The 1,754-nt window shown below is 39.4% G+C and overlaps 1 protein-coding gene across 1 annotated transcript; it reads left to right on the top strand.

The window, feature by feature from the left end:
* The first annotated feature begins 366 nt into the window (after positions 1-366).
* Positions 367-1,424, top strand: LOC137837459 (chlorophyll a-b binding protein, chloroplastic-like). Its single transcript, XM_068646444.1, has one exon. The coding sequence runs from the start codon at positions 516-518 to the stop codon at positions 1,308-1,310; it is 795 nt and encodes a 264-aa protein (XP_068502545.1). The 5' UTR covers positions 367-515; the 3' UTR covers positions 1,311-1,424.
* Positions 1,425-1,754: the final 330 nt, after the last annotated feature.

The raw sequence follows: 1,754 nt of genomic DNA on the forward strand, positions 1-1,754 counted from the left end.
TTAGATTAAATTTTAAAATATATAAAAGTATGAAAAACTTAATTTAAGTGGAAATATTACAGATGTTATTTACAAATAAATCATAAATTAAAATAATCTCAACCGATCTAATTGGATGAGCCCATACATTGCATGCAGATGTATGAAAATCTTAGAATTACTAAGTCACAGGAATTTATGTGGATATGAAATGGCGACATTATTAATGCATGAATATATTGGACGTAGCCTATCCAAAATCATAAGTGGCAACTTTTTATTGGATAGGATTTGCTTGAGTGATATTTTATAAGATACTTCATCTGTGTTGTGAACGGATGAAAACAAAGGGTTAGAAATCGACAAGTGGACAAAATGGATACACCAAACCAATAGAAAATGAGGTATAGATCTCGTAAAGATAAAAACCCATTGATGTTGAAGTTATATAATAGGAATACATGCATTAACAAAACTCATTCATTCACTTACAAACCTTTTAATTCTTTTATTTATTCTGCAATACAAACACCACAATGGCTGCTTCCACAATGGCTCTCTCTTCACCGTCACTGGCAGGCCAAGCCATCAAGCTTTCCCCTGCCACCCCCGACATCTCTGGTGGAAGGATTTCCATGAGGAAGACAGCCTCCAAGTCGGTTTCTTCTGGAAGCCCATGGTACGGCCCAGATCGCGTCAAGTACTTGGGCCCATTCTCCGGTGAGGCCCCTTCCTACCTCACTGGCCAATTCCCAGGTGACTACGGCTGGGACACTGCTGGCCTTTCTGCTGACCCAGAGACTTTTGCCAAAAACCGTGAACTGGAAGTCATTCACTCCAGATGGGCTATGTTGGGAGCTTTGGGTTGTGTGTTCCCAGAACTCTTGGCCCGCAACGGTGTGAAGTTCGGAGAGGCCGTGTGGTTCAAGGCTGGGTCTCAGATATTCAGTGAGGGTGGGCTTGACTACTTGGGCAACCCAAGCTTAGTCCATGCACAGAGCATCCTTGCCATCTGGGCCACACAGGTGATCTTGATGGGTGCAGTGGAGGGTTATCGCATTGCTGGTGGGCCTTTGGGTGAGGTGACTGACCCAATCTACCCGGGTGGGAGCTTCGACCCATTGGGCCTTGCTGATGACCCAGAGGCCTTTGCTGAGTTGAAGGTTAAAGAGTTGAAGAATGGGAGATTGGCCATGTTCTCCATGTTTGGTTTCTTCGTTCAAGCCATTGTCACTGGAAAGGGACCTTTGGAAAACCTTGCAGATCACCTTGCTGACCCAGTCAACAACAACGCCTGGGCCTATGCCACCAACTTTGTCCCTGGAAAGTGATAAAAAAGAAATAACAGAGAAAGAACAAGAAAAAAAAAACTTCTGAATTTTATTTTATTTGTAGAGTGATTGTGAATTATATTATTTATATTACACGCCTCTCTATTTAGTCCATTTGGATGTCCAAAATTTGATTGTTTGAGTATTTATTAACCAAACTAACTAAAACTCAAATCACAAATCTTAAACATATATTAGGAAGCGTGTCTTAGGTTATAAAATCTAAAATCTCTTTTCAAACTTTCTAATCCTTATTTTAAATTTAATTTATAAAATACACCTTCCCATTTGTTTGTTCGGAGTGAAAAGACAAGAAAGTTAGTGAAAATTGGTTATTTGAAAAAAAAAAGATATAAAAAAAATGGTGAAACTTAACTAAACTTCCACGCATATTTTATGTAACACTTTTGTTTGCCAACACTATTTACAGATTATCCAACTTCA

The sequence above is a fragment of the Phaseolus vulgaris genome, chromosome 4, assembly GCF_000499845.2.
Source record: "Phaseolus vulgaris cultivar G19833 chromosome 4, P. vulgaris v2.0, whole genome shotgun sequence".
NCBI lineage: Eukaryota > Viridiplantae > Streptophyta > Magnoliopsida > Fabales > Fabaceae > Phaseolus > Phaseolus vulgaris.